The sequence below is a fragment of the Larus michahellis genome, chromosome 1, assembly GCF_964199755.1.
Source record: "Larus michahellis chromosome 1, bLarMic1.1, whole genome shotgun sequence".
Lineage (NCBI taxonomy): Eukaryota > Metazoa > Chordata > Aves > Charadriiformes > Laridae > Larus > Larus michahellis.
In genome coordinates, this window is record NC_133896.1 from 15,573,962 (window position 1) to 15,596,893 (window position 22,932).

A 22,932-nucleotide genomic window follows, 5' to 3' on the forward strand; every position below is an offset into this window, starting at 1 on the left:
AGAAAACACACATGTTTCTATATCTCAATCAAAATTAGATATAAGAAGTCATTTCATTTTCTGTGGTGACAACAGGGTTTGGGGTATGCTCTAGCAAACACGTCATTTCCCTCTTTCTCAAGTCCTGTTATAAATTACAACAAGTAGAAGGAATGACAGAGACAGATCTTTAGTGACAGCACTGTCAGTTGACTGAAAAAACACACATGGTTTCCCCGCCAGCGTTCAAAAGAGGTACCTTAAATTCCAGATGAACTAACCTTTTCAGAATAACTGTTGCACAAATACTGGGAGAAATATCACCTGAACTCCATCAAGATATGTACCACCTAACAGAATCATTTATAGAACAACAGTTTTAGATACATATTAAAAACCATCAAAATCCTGATTCAAAATACAGAATGTCTGATCAGAGAGCTTTACCATTACTCCACTCTTTTTATCCAGTGTGTGGGTTGATGAAACTAAAGGACAGCTTTCAGAAAATAACCATGTAACTATGAGGATAAACTACAATTCTGACTAAATTTCTGGGCACTATCACATACATAATGTTTCATTCTTCTTCTGTCACCATTCCTTGAGACGCATTAAATGAGGTGACAGCCACAACCAGGAGCCACATCACGCCCCTGCAGAAGCTGTCCACGGGGAAAAAAAAAAAATCCAAGTCAGATATCATATACTAAACTGATCAGGCATTTGAATACCAGAAAGCTCACCAGAATTCAATCCTACTGTCATTTCTCACCCTAAGGAAAAATAAGGAAAACCCCCATGGGGACCTTTGCTCACTATTCTTATTCCCAGTATAAAGATAAGAATGACAAGAAAAAGTTTCTCTTGACAACAGCCACAGTTTTGTACCCTGCCAATTCCTTCACTTCTCGAGCTCCACCTGAATATTACACCTGTTTAAGGACCAGTATCTCTGGAAGACCTTTATTAGCTCACAGGGAAGAGAAAGAAAATTATACAACATTCAGACGTCTCTTTTGCCCACTGCAAAACCAAAACCAACACCAACCCAAAATTACCAACTAAGGCAGTCCAAATTCAATAACCTCACCTCTTTCTTTTGGAGTATGTGTTTAAAACTTTGTTATAACTTCCTTTCCCTCTCAGCCCTTTCCAACATTCCCTACCACCACAAAAAGGTGAAAGATGAAGGCGGCTAAGAAAAACAAGAATGCCTTATTCTTACGTTTTTGTTTGATATGCTCTTAAAGGAGACTAACAGCAAACCACTAGTAAACAAAAAATAAATAATAATTAAAAAAAAATCAACCCCAACCCCTATGCTTACATTAACCAGCTGTTTTTGTCGTCTCCTCTTCTTTCACAATCTCCTCATAAATAATTTTAGTTCTCTTCCTCTTGCTTTTTATAAAATAGAATGTGGTATGCTATATGCTTTTTTTCCTATAGAAGTGTTCCTACCATCTCTCAACACCCTTAACTCCTTATTTTTCCACGAAGAATGATAAAATCATCAAGATATTTTTCTGAAGAATAAAAAATACTGAAAGCAAAACTAATAGGTATCCCTTTAATTTTGTTCTGGTGTTGCCAAGGGATTTACCAAAAAGCTCGCCATCAGATATTTATATGGGAAGTCAAAATAGGTAAAATATATCGTAAACAACTAGCCAATAGATCTAAAACTCCAGTTTGCATGTATAATCATCAAGTAAAATGGTCAAATTTGGGGTTGCACAATAAGCATAGAGAATCTCGAATTTAATACAACATCAGAAAAACGGAATAGAATTATTTATGTAACATCCCTAACGCTAAACAATAATGAGTCAGTACGGTTAGTGAAAAGACTAAGACAAAATACACACATCATCAGACTGAAACCTCAGTAATACAAACCCACTGAACTGAGAAACTGAAGTTGGCTATGACACCAAGTACTCAGATATAGATCTGGATCCCATAGGTGACATTTAACCCAGATGTAGTTAGTGAAGATACACAGGGTATCTTTTGCTCCTTTACAGCCTGTACCTACCTAAAGGTACTCCCAGCACTTAATGATTGCACATTTGCTCAACCTATTATTAATAAAAGTTCTCTAAGTAAGACAACTAAATTTACATTCTTCTACTATTTTCTTGAACGCTGTACAAAGTAAAACATATGCCTCCAAAATTAATCTGAAGTCAGTTACAGGTTATGACTGATAATAAAAGATCACTGTATCTATCTCAAGCTACTGTGACTTTTTACAGGACACAAATTGACAACTAAATATAGACTCTTTTTACTATGCACAAAAAAATCTTCAGTTCTCCAGAAGCACCATTCCACTGTTTAAAATTCAATATAAATTCTAAACACTGCTACAATTCTGATAACCCCTCTTTTAGCTAAGCCAGTTGGTTGGTAGTGATTTGTCAGATAAGTTACACAATACTGTTTCTGCTTCCTGATTAGATAAGCAGATAAGTGTTTTTTTTCTGGCACAAACATTTATGCATAAAATTTTTGATTTTCTGTGAACACTTGCAACTTGGCAATCTCCTCTCCCCAAATCTACATGCCAGTAAAAGTCAACTGTGGACATACCACATTTGCTAAAGGAAAACATAAAGTTAAGTATTAGCATGCAAAAAGCAATTCTGTCTGCAAAACTGAACAAGCATTCAGGAAATTTCTCTCCCTCTGTGCTGCCTACATATACACTGTAGAATAAAGGAAAGCTGTGAGCAGTATTTCTATGTCTTTACTTCTGCCCTAAAGGTGGGGCACAGGGGGCATGCGGCCTTGGTGCATCTCTCACATTACAGAAATGAACAGCACAGCCAGACTGCGACCCCTTTGCCCAGCGGATGTGCTAAGAAGTATGAACCACTTTGGCAGGCGGAGATTTGGCAGTGTTTCTCCCCACTGTCACCAGGGAATGCTGCCACCCAGGTCCTTGTCTGGGTCAACAAGAGGAGGAAGAGCAGCCCATCACTCTAAACACAAATAGTACACAACCAGAAAGGAGGCAGTGATGCAGGGATGAAGCTAGCTGGAAGCACTTTTTGACATCTGACATCATTTTTTTCTACAATACCAAAAAGTAAAACACCTTGGTCTGGAGGAGATCACTGTCTTCCCACACCACGTTCTACACACACAGTTTCACTAGTCTAAAAAGGCTCCTTGCTTAACTGCTTACAAGTGAACGGCCATGTAAATCTGGTTGTATCAACAAAAGCTGACAAAACGCACACAAATACTACAAGAAGTAAATGCAGAAAGATCAGATTTTACACTATGATTATCAAACAGGACAGTAATTTTCGATACTTTAAAAGTCCTGTCTGTCCATCATCCCCCAGGTACGATTACCATATTTTCTGGTACTTACTATACCAGATTTTTCTAAGACACCGCTTACAATCTCCTGGCACCACAAATGCCATAAGAAGGCCTACACAAACAGGTAAGATTGCAAAGAAAAATGAGTTGGGTTTGGCATTAAGACCTAGCACAATCCCGACTCTTGACTATGAACAAAGCAAATACAAAAAGTCAATGTCACACGACAGATGTGTGCAAGATCAGAATAAGCACACAAGCGTTTCTGCAAGTACATGAGCAATGTTTTCTGCAGACCAATCTAACTCTTCAAATTTTTCCCCACCTTTATTAATAAGGATAGTGAGGCTCAAGGAAGATTTACAGTGGGTGTTCAGACACACAGATGGGTGTGGTGAAAACACCTGTATTAACAGACTGCTTAAGTGAATACAGTAGAAACATTTCAACACATACTAATTTATTCAAGCTTCGTGAAAGTTCTTTCACTTTCAAGCAAGTTACTACTTGGAAACAATAAAATTCCTAAAGCTTTTTATTTTCTAAATATAACAGTCAGTTTTGGTTTTTTAAACTGTATTACAATGTAAGTACTATAAACGCTAGGAAGTGTTTCACACCTGTCACTATCATAATGTCAGCAACGACATCACACTTTGTTTGGAAATAATTTTTCTGGACAGTGAGTTTAAATAGAGCTGCTTTAACGGAGTCTCTAACCCTCCCCAGAAATAAACAGTGATAGACTAGGTCTGATAATCTAAACTGCATCGTTCTAGGAAACAATCTTCATATTAGGTATGGACTAAGGAGTAGGGATGTGCTTCAATCTTTATGTCTCAAGTAAGCTTACAATAAGAATTTGTTTTCAAAGACTTCTAGGTGCAAAACATTTAATCTCAACAAATTAAGCTCCTTATGAAGGCCAAGGTCCAGTAGCAAGATTTTTGTTCTATTACTTTTTAATCAAACATTACTGATAGACAAATAAACTGTTTGAGCTTTGAACCTTTTACCTATAGATATACTACGTGGAAATCCCAGTTCTACCTCTTATTTTTGGGGTGGCAAATTAGAGAGGTTCAGGCACGTGAGAATCAAGACAAGAACACGATCAAGCTTGGCATCTCTATAAAGGTCTTTCAAAAGGGAGGTTTTATGGTATTTTAAATAATTTTATTTAATGTGTACTCCAATTTCATAGTTTATCACACAAATCTACGCTACTGATTAATTCATTCTTTTTTCAAGAGCTTGTTTAGAAAACATAAGATTCCTTTAAGCTGCCGAGATGCTAAAATTAAACACACGTGTAATGACAACTATAATATAACAAGAAACTTAACATCATTTCAGAATATATATTACAACATTACAGGTAATAGCGGGATTTCTCTCAGCATCAGTAAGTCACACGGAAGTTTCATTATGATGGGATTGTTCATTATGAACTTACTTTACAAGAAATATTTCTCATGACAGAAAGGCTGTATATGTATACCGCTTTCTTAACAGAACAGAAACAAATAGAAAGCTATATGAAAATATGTCCCAAACCCTTTCACTAGTTGCATTAGGTGTTACCCCAGCATGATGTTAATGGCGCATGTCACAAACGAAATGTGTCGATTTGATTTGCCTACACTCACCACTAAAGTTTCTACTCTCGCAACTGACTGTGTCAGGCATGGCATACTAGCAAATACCAATAGCCAGGAATTTGCCTATTCATACTTACGGTACCAGAAGAAAACCTTACGGCCCAAATGACCTATTATATTTGGTTTTGTATAATACGCATGGGTTAGGCTAATGTAAGATAATATTAGATGTTAGCCACTCAGGTGACTGTATGTCACGCTCGGTGGTGAAAATTAAATAATAAAATGCGACTTGAGCTAAAGTGAATGAACTCAAAGATCGTAACAGACCATTTCTCTCCGCAAGTGAAAATGTTTTTCACTACAGTCGCCAATGATAATATAACGTTTAAAGCTGACGCACAGGTTTATGTGCTTATCTTCACACAGAAGCAAGTGAAGTGTTGCACCAAGAAGCGACAGAGTCCTTAAAAAAAATCCAATATGGCCACTGATGTGTAGTTGTCTTTTGACTTAAAATTGCCTTATCTTTTACCATGTCTGTCAGTTGCATACATACACCTGTTATACTCGTACTTCAAAAGAAGTTAACACAGTGACAGTCATCTGCATGTATCCAATCTTGAAACATTCTTCACAGCAGGGAGATCAACATGCTATTAGACTACCCTGTCAAGGCCAAACCACAGTCATCCACAGCCACCAAGAGACAGACAGGTAGAGAGAGGTGTGCCACCACTATCCACTTACCTTCTTTATTAAGCCTCATAACCTCCCTGCTTTTTCCACCCTCCTTTCCAGTCTCTTCTAGATCTACACCTGCAGAAGAGAAGCAGAGTCAGGAAGCGCCGAGGGCCCAGGGGTGTGCATTTATTGTTTGGCGGGGGGAGGAGGAGGAGGAGGAGAGGTGAGGAGGTGAGCGGTGTTTCTATTTGCAACAGCAAAAGCACAATGGTCGGAGCATCTGCCAGGGAGCGGAACCGCCGGGCCCCCCGCGGCAGCACCCTCCGCCCACCCCCCAACCCCCCCCGCAGCATCCTCCGGCCCCTCCGCGCCGCGCATCCTCCCCCTCGCCCCCTTCCCCCACCGCGGCGCCGGCCCAGCGGCGGAGCCCGCGCCGCGGGGCAGCGGCACGGCACGGCGTGCGCCAGCGCCTCCCGCACACATGGCACCGGGGGCTCGGCGCGTCAGCTGAGCGCCCGGGGGGGCGGCACCTCCCGCCGCGCAGCGCGGCCCCGGGAGGAGCGGGGAAGGGGGGGGGGGGGGGGTCGGCCCGCCCGGGCCCCCCGGCCCCCGGCCCCGCCGCCGTGCGTGCGCTCCGGGGGAGGGGAGCGGCGTGCCGAGCCGCGGGCCGGTCCCTGCCCTTACTGTGCGGGGGGGCGGCGCCGTGCGCGTGCGGGGGGGCGGCCTCCCGCACCCAGGCGGCCCAGGGCTGGCCCAGGAACGCCTCGGGACTGGGCACGGGCCGCTCCAGGGCCGCCATGGCGCCGCGCCTGCTCCTGCCTCCTTGTTGCTTTTCCCGTTTCCTTCGGCGGCGGCGGCGGCGAGCGAGCGAGCGAGACACGGGATTCGAGAACGCCGCACGTCATCCTCGGGACGTTCCGCCGCCCACACGGGGGTAGTGTCAGCCCCTGCTCCCTATCAGATCGGGCTCCCCGCCGCTCAGCGCGCATGCCCGCGCCCCCCGCGCCTGCGCGCCGCGCTCCGCGACGCCGCCGGCAGCCGGGCCTGCTGCCCGCCCCGAGGGTAGCGCCGGGCCCGCGCTCCCCCTGCGCTGCCCCTCCGCGCCCCCGCCCGGCCCGGCCTGGCCCCGCGGAGCCGCCGCCGCGCCCAGCGGAGCGGGGCAGGCGGCCGAAGAGCCTCGCCGGGGAAGGCAGCCGCTGGCGTTGCGCACCCCGGGGCTGCGCGCCCCGCGCCTCGCAGCGTCCCGCAGTAAGTGCCTGGGACGCGGTTTCGGTAATTGCGGCACGGCGCCCCGGCGGCGCCCGGAACCGGCCACGCACTGTCGGGGCTCCCCCTCCCCCCGACTGCCTCCAGCTGCGCCCCTGTGGATCACCTATAACCACAACCACAGCCATTTTGTTGTCCCGAGTACTGCCTCATCTGTGTCTGAGTACAGGCTTCGACTGTTTGGAAATGGGTTTTTGCTTGTTTTGGTCTTTTTAGGCTATGGTACAGCAGCTCTGAACTCGCAGGTCCCGCTCCTCTCCAATAACACACAGGTTTTCATCTCGCTCTACATAACCTATGGGATGTACGTGCTTTTCATCTGGTACTGTGTCATTTTTAGTTTATTTCTCCATTGAGGTGAAAATAGAAAATAACACTACCATCAAAATTTTGTACTCAATATACCTAATTCCGGTAAGGAGTTACATCGTAAGCCTATTGCTCCAGCTCACACCTATGAAGCCAAACATAAACACCGATGGTGAAGGACTTGGTTTCATTTGAGCAGCCTCAGTGACTCCACGTGCTGCATCTTTCATACAGCCCCAGCAGTACTGACGGTTGAAGTTTATAGTTCAACAGACACTTCTCAGAGTGGTGGCGTGGGCCTTCAGTGGTCCCTTCCCCATCCTACCTCTCCTCCCTGCCATGCAATTAAGACTCTTGATCACCATTCACTTTTTGCTGGTTCAGACCGTTGTGGGACAGCACTGAAGCAAAGTATGGAACTAATCTAGACTCAAGAAAAAAGAATTGCATTTAGGGCCTGCTCAAGGATTGGAGCAGTGGCCAGAGGGGCAGGACAGGAGTTGTTGATGCTGCCTGGAGAAAGGTACATGGTACTGCAGTCTACAGCGGGTTTAAGTAAATTTCTTAGAACTTCATTGACACTGGTCTCTTTACAGTGCTAAAATGAATAAACATTTGGGGCAAAGGACAAACACCCTTTGCCTTATATACACTGTCAACAGATGCAGTATTAAATACAGACAGCATTCACACTCCACCTCTTCCAAAAAGTAGCTGGAATATACAAATCCTGTCATGAATACCCTTTTATACCATATGGCCTGGCCAGAGTGCCTCCAGTCATGTAACATTTGCTACAGGAAACTACAGGAGCACAATTAATCAAAGGAGCAGAAAGCTCACCAAAGTACCCCCCAAAAGAGAACCAGTCAATCGCAGCAGGCTTATTAGCAACAAATGTGAAGCAGCCATAAGATGTGTGGCCTTAGATATATTACACACAGAATTTCCAGAAGCAGGAAGAGTAGTCATCATATAATACAAAGCCCTGGCAAGAATTATTCTGGAATATTAAGTACAGTTCTAGCCACCAGTTTAAATTAATCTTCCTACAAAAAAAAGTGCGGAAAGGGTTATCTGAATGATCAGAGGAATTAAGAGTCTGTCGTATGAGAAGAGCTTGACTCAGTCTAGCAAAATTCAGCTGGAAATGGATATGATTGGTGTTTTTAATTATAAAGAGACATAATCATCAATAAGGAATAAAAAATAAAGAAGAGACATAAACTGCTTATGTTGAGGTTGAAAACCCTGCTCACTAGACATAAAACTCTTTAGTCAGGAATGGCAAGATGGAGCTCCTTAGGAGGAATGATAAATGACATGAAGTTAATAATCAACCATGTTTGGTACTTGTGCTCAAATTCACTGCAAGATAGTTGTGCAAAAGTCTTGAGAGCGGCCAAATAGTCTTATAATTAAAGAAGGTACGAAGCACAGCTTATAGTGTAACACTTCTGTGATTACCCAAGACATGTATCTGGAGAGAAGATAGAAAAGAAAGGCACGTGAGCACCCAGGAAATCCCCATCAATGAAAACTGACATAAGATTTCAGGGAAGTACGTATGGCCAAACATCTGACTAATATTAAACACTGCCACAGGATACGCAAGCAATAAAGCAATTCCTAACCACACAACTGAGAAAAAAGGGGAGGGGGAAACTATTTAATACAAGCTGCCACAAACCAAGCAAAAAAAGTGAAGAAACTTTCCAACTTTTAACACATGGCACTAATCTACATGCTGCTTACCATGACACACTGCAGATCTACAGTCTAGGCTCTAACAGAAACAGACCATATGAAGGAAAATTAGCATAAAATCAAAGATGCAAGATGTACCAATTCCTTCCTAAAACAATCCAGTGACTTACAGTTTGAGAGAAAGGTTTCCAAAGCCCTCCCAAAGGAACTCTTCCTCCTCCCTACCATATGTATTCAAGAACAACATTATCATTAAACAAATGGTTCCACAATCATCCGAACAGATATGCCCAACTTTCCAGTGATCAGCACCTTTTGTTTGAAAAGTGCAAGTTCTGCTTTAATTATGTTTGTGCTACCTCTGTGATCTCCACAAAAGAACGAGCCCCATCCCTGAGCAACCTACAGATCAGTTTGTCTCCATTGGCTTGTAGGGTGCAAGTCCTGAAGCTGCAGAAAAGTAGCCTCCGTTCTGCACCAGGGCTTGTCCCCAAGAACATTACTTGTTTCACTCCAGATGGGAGCCAAATCAAACTTGTGTATGTAGCATGGACAACTGTGCATTATGCTCTGGAGCCCTACAGTGAAATAGGAAGAGAGCCGATCTGACCGTATAGAAGTTTTTCCCAAGGTTGGGAATATACGTAGTTCTCTCTTGTGAATGTGAACTCAGGCTGCAGCTTTACCATAGCAAGGGCATTCGGGTGGTTTCTTCTTCCCTTTTCCTAGCATCTGTTTTCACAAAATTTGTAGAAACACAATTCTATTTAAGACTTTTACTCCATTTTCAAATTTGTTTCTATTAGTCAACGGATCCAAAAGTTATGGGTGGAGAGGAAAAAAAGGAGGGAAAAGCACAAACATGATTACAGAAGACTTATTTCTGTAGGAAATAAGTAAAAAAACTGCACATGAAAGTGCAGATTAAACATCCTCTGTTTCTTTTCCACCTGCTCACCAATACAGAAACTTAATTCTTCTATGACCTTGAACAAGTCACTCTGCCATAGAAAAATAATTAAGTCAGTCAGGAAAGGTACTTCTGTCCTTCCCCAATCCCTGTAGATCTTGTTTTATTTCAACTGCCAAGTAGGCGCTTCCTTTTACTATGTGGTTTTTCAGAATTTAATATAATGCAGCCTTGATCTTGGTCGCAGCTTCTAAATACTACAGTGATCCAATCATAACAAAGTAAACTATAAGAAAATTAAGGCCTTTAATTAATAAGCAGCAAAATACAGATGAAACCGTAACTCTAATCTTTTTAATCCATATATCACTAGTCTTTTAATAAGACGATCTCCAAATGCAAGCTTTCCGCTAAATAACTAGGAGATAAAAATCATATGTTCCTATATCTACTTACTAGAATTATAGTTAAAGACTTGGGCTTTATAAAAGCACAGGAAAAGTTATGACATTTAGAAGAGATCCAAAGCTGTGTATCAATCTTTGACTTATGTGGAGATCAACATTTATGTAGTTTTCAGTATCTAAATGATAAGAGATAACAAACTAAAACATCAATTCTCACATGTGGCTACCAGGAATATCATATGTAGTCACCATGTACAAATAAATAATGACATGATTACATTTCAACTCCACAGTCATACACTGAGAAAGTATCATGAGTTTGCTGAAGGTGCATGCATAGTCACAATAACAATAACAAAAATTTGTGACCCTCTGCTTTAAATTGTGTGTACCTGGCAATCGGTGCACCAGATGGCTTCAAACTGGCTACAAAAGTATTAGAAAAATCCCAGCTGTATAAGGCTTCAGTATCATGATAAGATTATAAACATATGATGTTCTTGTGACAAAGTCATTAACAATTTAAGCAGTTTGGCAAGAGATCCATTAGTACTTCTCAGGATGCTATTTTGCAATGAATTTACCATAATAGTGGTTTTATCCTATATAGCAGAAATCATTACACAGCAGACAGTTTTATGAACCCAGGTATCTGCTTTGGTGTGAACAGAACAATAAATGAATCACGAGACTTCCTTAAAGAAAAGCACCAGCAAACTAGCTGGCTGTCAGTCACAGAAGTACAGAAATGTCAATCCTCCTCCAGGATTTTAAGAACTGTAAAACTAATGTATATGTTGACTCGTGTGCAAATTATTTTTATAGCGGTTTCTTACACTCATGCTAATTTTAACCTATAGATTATCTATCTGTAGTCTCCACAGTGGATAGATGAAGTTTCTATTTAATACTAGAGCTGTACCTCAGGGGAAAAGATACCAGAGAAGTTTGTATTGAGAAGGTGCAAAACCCACCAGATAGATAGTCCTGCCTTTCTCTGGTGAAACTGATTCTGCAACTTTTTTTTTTTTAGTAGTGTTGCATCCTAGCCTGCTATGGGATAATTTGAGTAGCTAAATTCATTAAACAAAACAGGTACTTGAAAAGTCCTATATCTGAGGTTTCTGCAAGAAGATGCATACAGGATGGTACTTACCAAGACAAATGTAAAAACCACTATCAGCCAGTCTCCCTAGAGACACTCTGGCCAGAAGTTCAGTCCCTGTACTATTTCTGATCTCTTTGTAATTTCAGATGGTGTCTCAAACACCCTGTGAGTGCCATCATAGAAGACTTGAGCTAGAAAACTGTATTAAATAGACACTTGTAGCAGAGAAATCTATTTTAATGTCCTCTGAAATAACACAAGAAAAAACCCCCTAAATTAAGCTTTTGGTTCCATCTTAGCCAAAGAAGCCAGCACTTAAAAAAGAAACAGTCAGAAAAATGGAGAACTGACAAAGAAATTCAAAGCGAGATACTCTTGTATCCCAACAAAAACATATTTCTCAAACAAGTGTTGCAAATTGCGTTACCCAAAACAAAACTATGCTCGAAACACTACAGCAGCACTAATCAGTTGAAACGGTAAATCTAAAGAGAGGTATACTGCACATATCTATGAACAGAAAATGCACAATAAGGTAACTTATTACAGTGAACTCTGAAAAGTTTGAAGAAAAAAATACTACCAAAAAAAGGCCATGAGCTAGAGGTGGAAATCAACAGTTGCTACACATTTTAAACCCATGCGAGTTATGCAAGCACTGTGAAAAAATAAATGGCATGACCTTCGGTTCCAGTGTCTAAAAGCTTGTTCTAAACAATTTTGCTCAAGTATTGGTTGTAGTCTAAATGCATTAACATAGCACCGTACTGCAGCTAATTTATCCTGCTTTTCAAGAGGATAATTTATCTTATCAACTGTATTACCATAGCTGAAGTGTTTCTGATACCAAAGCTAGTAATGGTAACTATCAGTGTATCACAGGACTGCTTTGTACAATGCAGACTTGCATCTTCACTGGACACAGGGACTTACCAATTGCTTGTAAAAAGCAAAGCATTTTCATTTTTTTCTGCAACAGTTCCAGGTTTCAGCCAGGAGTCTCTGAGAGTTCAGTTCAGACCTATCTACCTTTCCAATATTCTCTCTCCCTCAAGGACATTCCCCGTGTCCTCGCCTCCGTCAAACACCTGAACCCAGTCTCAGCAATATGGTACAACCCATATGAAACATCGATCTCAAATTCACTTCTTAAAACACACTACCCAAGGTCCCTGGTCTAACACTTCATTAGGTGGACTTGGGGCAAGAAGCTGAGGATTAGACCAGGTCGGGGAAGTGCATTCACTGCGGAAGGCTGAGGCGTAGATTCTTAATGGTGTTTCTATTTGGGAAGATGGGAGGCATGAACGACAGGTCAAAGAGTACTTGACAGGCTAAAATTCAATTTCCCTGTATCGACAGATATTTAGGAAAGATCACAGAGTAATTGTTTTAAAACACTGTCAGTGCATGTTTTGTATTGCTTCTTAAAATTGTTAAGCCTATCTAGCACTGGTGCGGTGAAATCACCTGTATTTTACTTATTAAATATTTATCTGTTTTGTTTTATTTGAAACAGTTTCTTGATAAATAATGGCAACAATAATATTTTCGAAGGCTGTATCTAGAATCTAGAGGAAGGATCTTAACCATCCAGTTGGGACAGTATACAACAAACTTGTAGGAGTTCCTTACGTTTTTGAAAGACATGTCAAAGTTCTTTAGATTATGAGATATAAAAACACTTGGAGATGGAGAAAGTTACCTCACCTCAGTATTAAGTCCACATTCAACGTTCCTAAGCTTTGCTCTCTCATAATGCCCATGTGAATAACGAAAACCACAAAACATGGGTTCCCGAAGATCTTCACACATTTCTTATGAGGTAGGCATAGAAATATACTTTCATTAAAAAATAAGTTTGCCCTGCTGAATAATGTATATTATAACTTTCTGTTCACCAGCCATGTTTGTGTGTGTTGGCAGCACACAACAACAACTTACTGCGTCTCCCTCACTGCATCGTAATCAATTTTCCTCTGTTCCTCCTCAGCGTAGAATGCCATATTTCTCCTGTTTGTATCCCTCTTTCTCCCAGACGCTTCCCTTTTCTGAACGTTGTTCCCTCTTTTCTACCACTTTTTCCCTGTCGCTGCAGGGTGGGTTTTCCTCTCCCACCAGGTCACTCTGCTAAAGCACCATCTTGGGGCCTATTTTTTGCTCCCAGCCCTTCACTCGCCGCCCTCCTGCTTGGGCTCAAGCTGCCTCACCAAACACTAACATGTCTTTTAATATGCCCTGCCTTGCTTTTTATCCCCTACTCTGCAGTTAGGAGCGTCTCCTCTCCCCTGCCTCTCCTCAGTGGAGGACAGGTCTCTCCTGTACATCTCTCCCAGCCTTGAGTCATCTCTCGCCCTCCCACCAGCGAGCTGCCTCTCTCCTCACAAAGCTGCGTGGAGTTGCCCCCTTCTGCTCTCTAAATGCTTCCTCACCTGCTTGGGGGAAGCCCCCTTTCCCTCTCCCCTCCTTTCAGCAGCCAGCTCTCCTCTGCCTCTCCCTGGGAAGCCAGCAGTCCTTCCCAGCTTTGCCCCGGCCCTGGCTGGAGGCCCCTTTCCCTCAGCACAGGGGCCTGCTTCCCCGCCCGCCATTTTCCACGAGTGCTGGTGCACAGGCTGTCCCCGTCTTCCAGCAGCTCCCTGATCCCCACTGTAAATGGGGATTCATCCATGGCTCTGAAAGTTTGGGTCCTCCCAGACAAGATGTTTGAATGAGGGTCAGACTGCAATGCCTTTGGTGGAAGCCACGTTTGGACCCTAAATCAGCCCGATAGCAGAGGGGGCCCACCTTGCTCACATGGCTCCCTAAGCCCTTGCTGCTCCCAGAACCTGGCTTCAGTCACACCTTGCTTGAGTTTCTGAAATGTTTTGACAGTTGTTATGGTATGCCCTATTTCCAGCTCGTACAGGAAGCAGACATGTTGAAATCACAGAAGAAAGCAAGCCTGTTCGTCTTGTATTTCTGGCTGAGGCTGGAAGTGGAGTGCCAGAAATCAATTGTGTCTCATCTATTGTACAGGGAAGTCTCTTGTAGCTCCTTGTATCGACGTGCTAACTTTGTGAGGAGCTTTGTCCTGATAAGATTTCCATCCCAACCTGGAAGAGTCAAAGATAGTATCTTCTGATAAGCACTGCAAATTCTGTACTCAGTCCAAATGGATGCCAAGACCTTAGCAGGAGTTGGGGCATAGTGAGTGACATGCCTGACAACTAAAGGCAACTGAAGTAAAAAATATGTTTGATATTTAAGCATTGGCTTACATGCAACGAGAGGTTGTTTCACAGACGTTTTGATACCATCATCCTTCAAAACGTCTCACATGCTACCCTACGCTTCTGTCATCATACTCCTCACCGGACATTTTACAAAGGCAATATAGTTGCAGAGACCAGATGTGGATAGGCCTCAGTTACGATCTCACAGATCTAATGAATTTTTTAATTAGATCCTCCTCTTGGTGGTATAAATAAGTTCTTCTTTGATAGTCTATTTATTGGAAACCTATGGTTTGATGAATGTTCCTAAGGCACTATTTCTCCAACCAGGCAAAGTATAAGCACACAATACTAATGATACTCTGGGGGTAAATGAAAAAACAAAGCTAGTCAAGAAGACAAAATAAAAGTTGAGACATTATGAAGAATATCCCATGTTGCCTATGAAGCGTACACACTTCTGAAACACATAGGAGCTAAGATTGCAACTTTCCAGGTTCAGATTAAGAAAATCTTTGTACATCCATGGCTATCAAACATTTTAACTGACTAATAACCTCCACTGATACAATTCTGTGCGTTGAATCAAGTCTTATTTTGTACATATTCAGCACATGACATGTGGTATATGCAAAAGTTACAAGACTGATGAAAAGTGAGCAATACTGTTTTAGGGAAAAAAAATTAACTAAAAATCATTATAAAATTATAATTTGAATATTTTGGAGTTCAACTTCAGTTTATAGCCGGAACTGGCTGTTCTTTCCCAAATCTTTTAATTGACAGATAAAAAAAATGCTTCTCCTTCAAAAGACAGCGGTCGTCTGTGGATTCCCTCTGTCTGTGTTTAAATCTGCTGAATAATAAAAATAAAAATAAAAATCAACTAAAATACTCAAATTCAAAGCAGCTACTACACACAAACTCCTCTTCCTCCTTGTGTGGAATTGGAGTCTTGTTCTGCATTTACTAAATCTGAGCTCTTACATTTTTACTTGCATTTATATGTGCATTCAAGGACTCTATAATATAATCTGCTAATACAATGCCTGCTTTTCCTTCTGCCTTAAGAACACGTTTTTTCCTCTTGGTACTGCAGCTACTAGTGACTTCAAAATACTGTTACAATTGCAGCCTGTGATATAGGAAGGCTACGAAAATCAGAAGGCTTTATGTATGGTGGGCTGAAAAATCTCGCGGAAGATTGTCTAAGCATATTTTGTCACTCAGTTCTCTATGGCAAGAGGTGTTTACTCTTCTGTTTACAAGAACAGTGGAGCCTTTCTTCTGTGCCCTCACACATCATCATAATTAGCACAATAATACAACTCAGTCAAATCTATTAGTAGCATAAGCAGTGGCATTTTGTTGAATTATGTATTCATGTCACAGTAGAGTTGGGCACTTTTTAATATTTCTAAAGTTGTTCTTAACTGATGGGGCAAAACTTATGACATGCTGTTATAAACAAAAACTAATGTGAAGTTAGAGGCTGTATGAAGCAGAGTGAGTTGTGGTGAAAAGAGCTAACAACAGTCCCTTGATAAACACAACATTTAATAGCGGTACAATATTAATTCCTTGAAATAGAAAGATGAGTCTACATTGGAGGGGTTAGAAATGGTCTTGTTTGGACAATTTATGTGTGCACGGAGCCACGAACATGCGTCTTCTGGATTTGTAGAGGGAAAACTCAAAAGGCATTTCTAGGTCCTGGAAGTGCTCAAATGTAGGTGAATTCTTCCATTTATTCAGTGTTTAATATTTTTACCTATGGAAATTTTTACATCAGCTGACGAAACCCCCTCAGTCTGTCTTTGTCAATCTGAATCTTAATGTAACCAACCGTTCTGTTCAGTTCTCACACTACATTTGTGGTGTAAGAGTCTAAGAGCATGCTGTGTCAACCATGGGATTATTGGTCCTAGATTTTGCAAAATTTCCCATACACAATTTTAAAACAACAGCAGATAATTATGGGAGTTGGCAGATAACACAGACATAATTGTTGTCAGTGGTTACAATAGATGTTTCAAAAATATTTCCTTATTCAAACCTTTAGTTTGTTCAGGGCTGGTGAAATAAAATCCTTCCTATTGTCTCCTGCCCTCAGTGTATCCTCTGCGTATAGCAACCAGCAGGAACTGCCTCCTTCTCGCTCTTTCTTGCACTTCACCTGTTATCTCACCTTTTAGATCACTGGTCCAGGTAGTTTGCTGGGCTGCCTCTCTAATGTGCTGTCCCTACAGCTATCCAGCCTTTGCAAAGGTTTAAGAAGAATCATACATCAAAATAACTATTCCATCAAAATTGAACCACATCTGGAAAGATGGTTTACTCATCAGCATTTTATTTCAAAAGGGAACATGGATAAAAGGTTCCATCAGTATCAAAATGTCATGTGTTAATATTTAAGGAATGATGATGACGTCACTGTCATTTTACTTTCCTTTTCTCCCTTCCTTCTCTCAAACTTCACCTGAGCTGGGATTAAACAATCAGAAATGTTGTCACCGTAACTTGCTTCTCATGCTAAAAGAGCACAAATAGGCTGACCTCAGCACACAGCAGAAATAGTTGGAGTGGCAAAAGGTAAACAATAGTACACGTGATCTTGACCGATTCATTTATACCCGTACCCTGCCTGCAGCACAAGTGGCCACACATCCGTGAGATGATAGAAGTGTTCCTTTATTTTCTGTCCATTCTCTTCCTTACTCTGTTTACCTAAGCAGCAGGAGTCATCTTAACAGTTATTAGTGAGATAAGATACAGAATCTAATACATCTTCTTGTCCCGCAGGAAAGACTTTTGGTAATTTTAGAATGAATGTCTTGTTTTCTGCAGGATACTCTGAATGTAAATTTGGAAAGAGGAATTTCTCTGAATAATTATAGTTTAAATGCTGAATTCCAAATATATTTATTTTGCTTTTTTGTTGGAGCACATTGCATACATGCTTTAAGAGATTTCTTTTTTGTGGTTGCTATGGTAAAAAGCACTTCCCAGTCCTTTTACTTAAAACCCATGAACTGCAATTAACTGTTTAATATTGTAACATACAACAGCTCTAGTAACACCTTAACAGCTTTGAGCATGATACTCCATCATCTCAGCAGATGGTGATTTTTGGCATTCTGTGTTTTCAGTTTATTTTTCTCTATAATCTTGCCATTATATCTTTTGACAAACGCTTCTGAACTAACTTAATTGCAATTTGATTATACTGAGGCATTCCTTGAATCTTTTTGTATTTCTGTTAAAGATGACCAATACGTGAAAAAAAATGTTTGTCCGTGTATCCCTGGCAGTAATTATAAAAAGAGATTTTAAAGTTCCTTAAGAATCTGTTTCTTCTCATCTGTAACCTTAAAAATACCATCTTGAAATACCCTTAGTGTACTATAGGAGCCCTGCACCGCAACAGAGAAGGAGACATAATTGATTCTTTTGTGAAGAAAGAGCAACTCTGAATGTTTGTCAAGAGTCTGAATTAAATAAGTGTTACCAAATTTAACTTGTTTTACCAAAGGGATTTGCCTTGTATTATTATTTCTATAGAACTGTAGACTGAATTCCCCATGAATTTTACTCATTGTTTTGAAGATTTATGACTCATATAAATCCCTTTTAACATGGTGTTTCAGTCATATTTAGAAAAATGTTGACTTTGTCCTGACATTATCAAGAACAAGATTGTCTGGTGAAACTGTTTTTCAGCTGCTCTCCCTCTTTCTCCCATATAATACATTTGTATGCAATTTCTATTTTTTTTTTTTCAGTTAGAAATGGATTCTTTGGATTTAAAATCAGGACTGTTCTTCATTTTGCTCCTTGGAGGGATTTTATGTATTAAGCAGACAGGGTACTTCAGATAATGTAATTCTGTAATACAGGACCAAGTAAACTTTTTTTTTTGTACATTCAGCAGCAGGATTACCATTTCTTCTTTTTTTAGGAAAAGACAACAACAGGGAAAAAGGAAAAGAACAGTTTTCCCAGAATCATAACAAGATAATTTTGCAGTTTCAAGTTTTAAAATATGAATATCTCATTCACAGCTATTTCCTGGCTGACTCCAGGTTTCTATGATTATTATTTATTCAGTGCTGATAGTGTGCTTGACATTGTGCAAATATAGAAAGAGATATTCATGTGGACTATCTGCCAGGATTTCCTAGTTGTTAGTGGCAGTGTTAGCCTCTTTAAGGAAAAGCTTGAGGCTGTCTTTAAAATGGAGATGCTTATCCATCCTGCCAACACGCGGCTTCTTATGTATGACTGTGGGAAACACTGCTCAAAGGCATGCAGCAAGGCTATGGAAGGATGGACGCAGTGCAGTTTAATTTAATTAGGACAGCGGCAGCATGGGGTAACTTTGACTGATCAAACCTTTTAAGACCAGTCATGATAATTTCAAAAGCTGGAAATTTTTTAGGGAATGATAACTGGGAAGAATCAGTCCTCCTGATTTGATACCTAAAGGATCAAAGGAAGACTGTTTGCCAGAGCGATACATTCTTTTAAAATCCTATGTGTTCTGTGAAGTCCATGAACTCTTCCATAACTTATCTGTAGGACCTACTGACAACCTGTGTGCTTAGTTCACCTGATGTTGGTGTCCCTCAAGTTGTTGCTGCCACAAGCTTTGTCAGAAACAATACCTTCCAAATGGTAGGAGTGGAAGGCTTTTGTCAAGGACTAATTTCCCAGGTTAGTGGCATTTGACCAAAAAAAAAAATAATCTTAGTCTAGATGAGGGGATTGTTTGTTGCTTTATTAGAAAAGAGTTACCATCTTTTGATTTCCTCTCCAATGGAGAAAAATCATTCTAATAGATGGGCTCTTCAGTGACTGTTTCTTGACTTTAGACGTGAAAGAGCAGGTTTGCTGTTTCCTGTTTCATAAATGAAGAATATTTTCCTCATGATCACTTAAAAAAAAATTAAAAAAACCCCCAAATCCCACCCCCCCACCCCCCCAACTTGCAGTAGTGCAAAAGGTGGAATGCAAATACTTATCCTTATTTTCTCCTTAGCTAGGATGAGCATTTCATCATCTAGTCCTTTCAGATACCCCAGCAGAATGAATGGATGATGACAGTAAGCTTATCTCTTTGTCTGAAATGGTGATACCACCCATCCAAACTAACACTCAAAGGCCTTCGTTAGAGCAACACAAGTCATGTGTAGGAGTCAGTATCAAAAAATCCCATGCTCATCTCAGTGGCCAGTCCAGTCCAAACTACAACACTGCCAAACAAAAAAAAAAAATCGTAGAAAAATAAGCAAACTTCTGAGGGATTTGAAAGCTGAAGTCAAACATATTGAGCTCAGTTCAGAACTGTGAATAAAGTTGAAAAGGGATATCTCAAAACTAATGTATAAATTACAATTCCTGTATTAGTCATAGTTATTATATCCCAAATTTTGTTTGTAAAAGGAAAGAGAGCTCTCAGATTTCCTTGCCTCTCCACCCCCCCCCCAAAAAAAGACTTCCCTTTGCTTGCATGCATTTTTTTACACTGAGCAAAATGCCTGATTTACACTCAGAGGAAAAGTTTAATTAATGTTCATTTTACAAATCCTCCACAATATTTATTCAAAAGATTGTCAAATTCCAGGAAGTTCACCCATCCCTGAAAGGGAAGTTTTGTAAACAAATCTGGCAACAAATTTGTTTTAACAGCATCAACCCTGCTAATCTGTCAAGATGTAGTTTGTTTCTGACACTTGATTAAAATCTTTTTGCTTAAGAATAGAAAGTAATTTGCTACAAACAAACCATTTAGCTGGGACATGGTGACTGCCCCTCTGATACTTCACAGAGAATTTATTTATTTTCAACAGAAAAAAACTACTAGTATAATGTTTAACACATATATATATATTTTTAAAAGAAGCAAAGATAAATTTCTGTATTCACAAAACAGCAACAACATGAGGGCTTTCAGGGCCTGTAAAATGCTTCTATGGTGTATCTCGCAACCTGGACCAGCATTACTCCACATCCTCTGGGCACAAATGAGGGGAGTTTTTTAGGATGTGCTTCCACAGGCACTTTCTTGCCCATTTGTTCCTGGCTGTGTCATCCCCTCACACGACTCTTATCCAGCATCAGCTTGTGGATCCACTTCCCTATGCAGCAACACCAGCAGTTGTGTGGCCACATAGCCTGTGGTAGCCCAGGCTGAGATGAAACAACTGGGTGGACTGTACAGCTTAGGCTGGTTTTGTCAAGAAAAACACCCATGTCCAGAAAAATGGTTTATGCAAGGAAACAGTCTCAGAAGTTTGCAAACATCAGTAAAGAAAAATGGCTAAAACCCACTGTCTGCCATTAGTGTCAATTGAAATCAAAGATAAATTTCTTTGCTGCTGTTAAACATGTATAGACATTACCTTTCTTTGCATTAAGACTGTCCTTCCAACTGGACTTCTGGGTGTGTGAACATTTTGGGGTGTCCACCTCTTGATTCCTAAAGACTTTTGGCATCTCACTGCTGCCCCTTAGCATAGAAAAGCAATTCGTGAATTTGTTTTATGCCATAACTTCATAAAGCTGTGCGTGTCCTGGGCTAAAGGCTCGGCTTGCACAAATGTCAGTAGAGCCATGACATTTTGTACAAGCAGGGAAAATGTCCATCCTTCCTGCCACTTCACTGGCTCCTTCAAACCTGAAAGGCTGATCCAGATCCCAGTGAAGTCAATGAGAGCTTTCTCTCTGTGCTGGATCCAGCTCTAGGCAAGTATGCAACCTCTTAAGTAGAGCAATTAAGATTTTGAGCTAATGTTAGTAATCCTTTCCTGCCTGCCTAGAACACTCAAACTGTCTGAGCCAGCCTTCATCTCAGGCAAAAGCCTGAGGAAATCAGGCATCTGAAAGGTCAGTCTGTGTCCCCATGGACTAAGAGGTATGGGGGAATTCCAGACTTTGTGGTGAGCTTTTTGGTATTTATTTCTGGAAGCTGTTAGCTTAGATTTTTTTAGCTAATCTTAGTTATGGAGAACTGAGATGATAAGAGTGAGGGTTTTAGAAAGTCACATTTATAGGTGCTTTAAAATGTGTTTATAAATCTACCATCCCTGCTTTTCAGATTCATTTTTAGATGGAATTTTAATTCAACAATATTTATGGACACTCAGGACAGTGCACATATTCTACTTCTTTTCTAATACCACATGTAAGGACTTTGCTAAGTGAACCTCCCTCTAAAGCAAAGAAAATACCCCTAAAAAATCCTGGCAGAGTTTGACATCAGTAACTTTATGCACTACTATTATTGTGAGACATTTTATTACCTAAATAATTCCTGATTTGGGGGAACTTGTGATAAATTTTTTGCAGCATCTTTAAAACCAGTGTAGAAAAGGAAAAAATCCCCCGTAAGGATTTATATCTGATGCTGTGAAATAATTAATTTTTAAAATATAAGCAAATTAATTTAGCAGTCTCTTGCTTAATTGGGATTCATGCTATTTAAAAGAAAATGGAGTGGTGGGTGTCTCAAATATTCTAACCCTTCTCAGGCTGAAAAATAATATTGCATTATTGACTCTGATGCCCTCTGCGATTTAATCCTTTTCTTTACATGGCTAGTGGGTAGAAATAGTGGGAAAGTCACAACCACAAGCAATAACATGGCAATTAACTCCGAGGTACTGGTGGGACTTTTAAATAATTTTAAGTCAACATATATAAACATTATGTTGCTGGCTTGAAAATCTGGACATTGTTTGCAGCTGGAAGATTTGATTGCTTAATTGATTTTGATTTTCAAATTGCTTTTGAAAATCAACCACTGGTTTGAATCTGCTCCAGATGGGCAATGACTGAAAATTGTTATAGTCTGGCATGCCTTTGGTAGCATAGATAAGTGAGTTGACGGCCTCATTAGAAGTATCTCAAACATATGCACTGATTAAAAAAATCCTCATCTCTGGCTCAGCAGGGTCTTGGCTGAGGGGAACTGAACCGCTCTGTCACCCCTAAGGGCTCTTTCTGGTATGACAATGGAAGGAAGTTCATAGTGCTCTTGCACACAGAGGTGAATATAAAATACGTTATGGTCCAGTGTGTCTGCCTATCAGCGAATGCAATATGGCATAGGCCAGCGCTTATTTCCACTGTGCTCAGTGGGAACTCTTGTGTGAGAACATGTGTCCCCCCACCTGAATGAGAATCACACAACTAGATCATGCATTTTAGGAGTCTGACAGTGGTATTTATTTTTCCACCAACAGGTCATCAAAATTATTGCCTACCTGGTTAAAAAATGGTACAGAGAGACACGCACTAGGGGTTGGAGGGACCTGAATATCGAGCCATCCCAAATCCCCTTTACTGTCACTGTGGAAAAACAGATGTTTCAAAAGTACAGCACTTCGCATCCTAAAGGCAACGGCTAGTC

At 40.8% G+C, this 22,932-nt stretch overlaps 2 protein-coding genes across 3 annotated transcripts in view; one reads left to right on the forward strand and one right to left on the reverse strand.

Moving 5' to 3' along the window:
• The window catches only part of ATXN7L1 (ataxin 7 like 1), a 116,250-nt gene extending 109,639 nt beyond the window's left edge, over positions 1-6,611 (reverse strand). For both annotated transcript variants that reach the window (XM_074578405.1, XM_074578491.1), the window contains exons 1-2: positions 6,288-6,611; positions 5,670-5,738 (exon numbers count right to left, since the gene is read on the reverse strand). In XM_074578405.1, coding sequence (XP_074434506.1) covers positions 5,670-5,738; positions 6,288-6,402 — 184 coding nt within the window. In that variant the 5' untranslated portion in view covers positions 6,403-6,611. The remainder of the gene's footprint in view (positions 1-5,669; positions 5,739-6,287) is intronic.
• Positions 6,401-22,932, forward strand: part of CDHR3 (cadherin related family member 3) — a 65,151-nt gene continuing 48,619 nt past the window's right edge. The window contains exons 1-2 of the mRNA XM_074571240.1: positions 6,401-6,537; positions 6,586-6,851. Of these exons, the coding sequence (XP_074427341.1) occupies positions 6,401-6,537; positions 6,586-6,851 (403 nt within the window). The remainder of the gene's footprint in view (positions 6,538-6,585; positions 6,852-22,932) is intronic.